The sequence below is a fragment of the Hordeum vulgare genome, chromosome 4H, assembly GCF_904849725.1.
Source record: "Hordeum vulgare subsp. vulgare chromosome 4H, MorexV3_pseudomolecules_assembly, whole genome shotgun sequence".
NCBI lineage: Eukaryota > Viridiplantae > Streptophyta > Magnoliopsida > Poales > Poaceae > Hordeum > Hordeum vulgare.
In genome coordinates, this window is record NC_058521.1 from 465,867,475 (window position 1) to 465,870,292 (window position 2,818).

Below are 2,818 nucleotides of genomic sequence, written 5' to 3' on the forward strand. Positions count from 1 at the left end.
TTCCCACAGGGTTTTTGGTGGAGACTTTAAAGATTATACAAGGATTTCTCAAGATGGAATGATGAACATTCTCAAGGACAAAGTTATTTTAAAAGAAGTCCTTATCAAGAAGATGGCTATTTACAAGATCAAGAATTGATTAGGGGGAGTGTTAAAATAATTAATATGTATTAATTATGTAATTAATCAATACTATGTCGGTTGTTCTTTTGGCAACCACCCCTTTTGTAAAACGCCATGTACTGGGTATAAATATCCTCAGTTTTCATCAATGAGAGATTACTGTTCATTTCAATCATTCGCTTCCCCTCTCTCTCGTTTATTCTTAACAGCTCTAACCTTACATCCATACGAGCTCATTATCTGGTGCAAGAAAAAGACTTCGAGCAGTACACCGCAGACGGCCGGTCTATGCGTTCAGCTCTATCTCTCCCCAAACGAGCGTGGCTGCGAGTCTGCCTGCGACAGCACTAGCAGCCATTCCGAATCGGGACCAATGGATTTGGATGGAAATTTTGGAGCCAACGGATCTGCGAGGGAGGCAGCGTGCATGAGCGACAGCTACCCCGCCATGTAAGCCCGGAGCTCCGGCGCGCGCACCACGCAAGTATTTTGTCTGTCCGATTCGTCCTGGGCCCGTCGCACGCCCCGCTCCACCGATGCATGTTGTACACCCGGCGACGGCGGGAGCCGGGTTCCACCGTACCCTGTCGACTCTAGCGCTAGCCGTTTACAGCAAGCGTCGTGAGTACCCATGCTCACTGCTCTTCTGCGCAGTAAGTACACAGTAAACCATCGTCGCATCGACATGACACTGAAATACTGAATTGACCGCGCAGCAAACCCGACCATACGGGACATCTACTACAACACCACACTATTGCCAGTGACCTGAGGATCAGTGAAGGAAGAGGTGACAGGGTGAGCCGGCGAGGGGCCAGAAAGAAAGAAAGAAAGAAAGAAAGAAAGGAAAGGAAAGGAAAAGAGCAGCGGGGAGTCCCGAATCCCCAGGTTGGCCGTCGCGACGTGGCCGGCGGGGCCAGGTGGCACGTGAAGGCACGAGGTGCGTGTCCGCCCAGCCTCTTCCTACGCCGGCCGGGACCCGTCTTCAGGCATGGACGACCTGGAAGCAGCCTCTGCCATGCCATGACGGGATAGGGATTAGATATTTGCCACACCATCTCCACATCCCTTTCCAATCTCCCGCCCCCGCGAATCGCCTCTCCTCCAATCCCCTGCCGGCGCCCACGTGAACGCCCCCGCCCGCATTTGCGTCCCCCACCTCCGCGCGCCACGTCCATGCGCCGGCCCGCTGAGTCACGCCGCCTGGGAGGGCACGCCGCACGCCGGTCCATGGACCCGGCCCAGGGAGCCGGCGGGCGACGCGGTGTCCTCATCCATGGTGCATGTATAAATAGGATCCTGCTCCGTCGACTCTGCACGCCTTATCACCACACAACCCCATACACACACAGCTCCTCGGATTACTATTACGATCGAGGAAGAGGAACAGGAGGAAGCTCGAGTCGAGCGGTTTGTGTATCTGAGTACTATGGCCCTGGGAAACGACTCTCCGGCCTCCTACATCCGCATGGTATGTGCCACAATCTGTCTGTCGTCTTCCCGTCCCCTAATTCGTACCTTCTTGAGCTACCGCTCCCTTTTGGTTCTTCTAGATAGCAGATAGATGATCGCCAGCTACGTTTTGCAGGTGCACCATCTGATTGAGAAGTGCATGACGTTCGGGATGAGCATGGAGGAGTGCATGGAGGCGCTGTCCAAGCGCGCCGACGTTCAGCCGGTCGTCACCTCCACAGGTCGGTCTCAAACCAATTACTTCATCTGATCAGCAATCATCATACATATAGTTCTATAACAGTCCACTTAATTGGTTGTTTCCCCATTATTTTTGTCTGTGCTGAGTGCTGACGCTGAGTTGGCGTGCGTGCAGTGTGGAAAGAGTTGGAGAAGGAAAACAAGGAGTTCTTCGACAGGTACAACAAGCAGTTGAGATCAGAAAGGGAAGGCCGGAGCAGCAGCGGCAGCAGCAGCAATAGCAGCTCCTAATGATGTACAGGAGTTGCGTGCTGCTTAGATGTTAGCCATTCTGCACTTGGTAGAACGAATAATTAGAAGATCGATGGGGCGGGAGGTCAGCTAACGCCGCACGATCTATGTGTGGTGGTTGCATGTACAGGGTCAGGTTGGCAGGAAACCTAAGCCAACTCGTACTGTTGCGGTATTCTTCAGATGTAATTGTACTCATCATGTATCAATCTCCCACGGCTCTCGGTTCAGAGATTTCAGACTTCTGTGGAGATTCACCTACGGCGCCACTGTGTGCTAATCGTCCAAGCAACCGTAAAAACGAATAAAAAAACGCGGTTATCCGGCACAGCAAAACACTGTTCTCCCTGACCAGAGATAGTACCCATGATCACCGGGGAATGGAGGAAATGTATGCTCGACCAGAAGTAGGCGTACACGAACGTGGTCCGTGACAGGATGGGACATCCCGTCTTTGGCGTGCTGAAGCCAGCATGGAGCGGTCCAAACAGGAAAGTTTGCGTCGGCGCCATACGTGCAGCAGTGCCGCGGAATCGGTGATGGGATTCTGCACGGGACAAGGACCCCTCCCCTCTTTCCTCTGATTTGACGTGTTCACAAATCACAAGCAGCTTTGGCGACGCGCGAGGACGCCTCCGGGAACAGCAGCTGTCGTGGTCGCGCCTCCGGTGCTTGGAAAGAGAGGTAATAGCAGCCCAAAGTACTACAACTTGGTATGTGATGGTTTGGTCTTAGAAGTTGCAAAGTCCAT

The 2,818-nt window shown here is 52.9% G+C and overlaps 1 protein-coding gene across 1 annotated transcript; it reads left to right on the forward strand.

The window, feature by feature from the left end:
* The first annotated feature begins 1,421 nt into the window (after window positions 1-1,421).
* Window positions 1,422-2,306, forward strand: LOC123448983. Its single transcript, XM_045126042.1, has 3 exons — window positions 1,422-1,594; window positions 1,712-1,817; window positions 1,952-2,306. Exons 1-3 carry the CDS (start codon window positions 1,553-1,555, stop codon window positions 2,065-2,067), a joined length of 264 nt encoding a protein of 87 aa, XP_044981977.1. The 5' UTR covers window positions 1,422-1,552; the 3' UTR covers window positions 2,068-2,306.
* Window positions 2,307-2,818: the final 512 nt, after the last annotated feature.

What these genes read in the sequence shown, in the direction of transcription:
- LOC123448983 (XM_045126042.1), top strand. Translation starts at nt 1,553, where the DNA reads ATGGCCCTGGGAAACGACTCTCCGGCCTCCTACATCCGCATG. An exon ending in CGGCCTCCTACATCCGCATG is followed by an intron (nt 1,595 to 1,711) that starts GTATGTGCCACA and finishes TACGTTTTGCAG; the next exon opens with GTGCACCATCTGATTGAGAA. An exon ending in GCCGGTCGTCACCTCCACAG is followed by an intron (nt 1,818 to 1,951) that starts GTCGGTCTCAAA and finishes GCGTGCGTGCAG; the next exon opens with TGTGGAAAGAGTTGGAGAAG.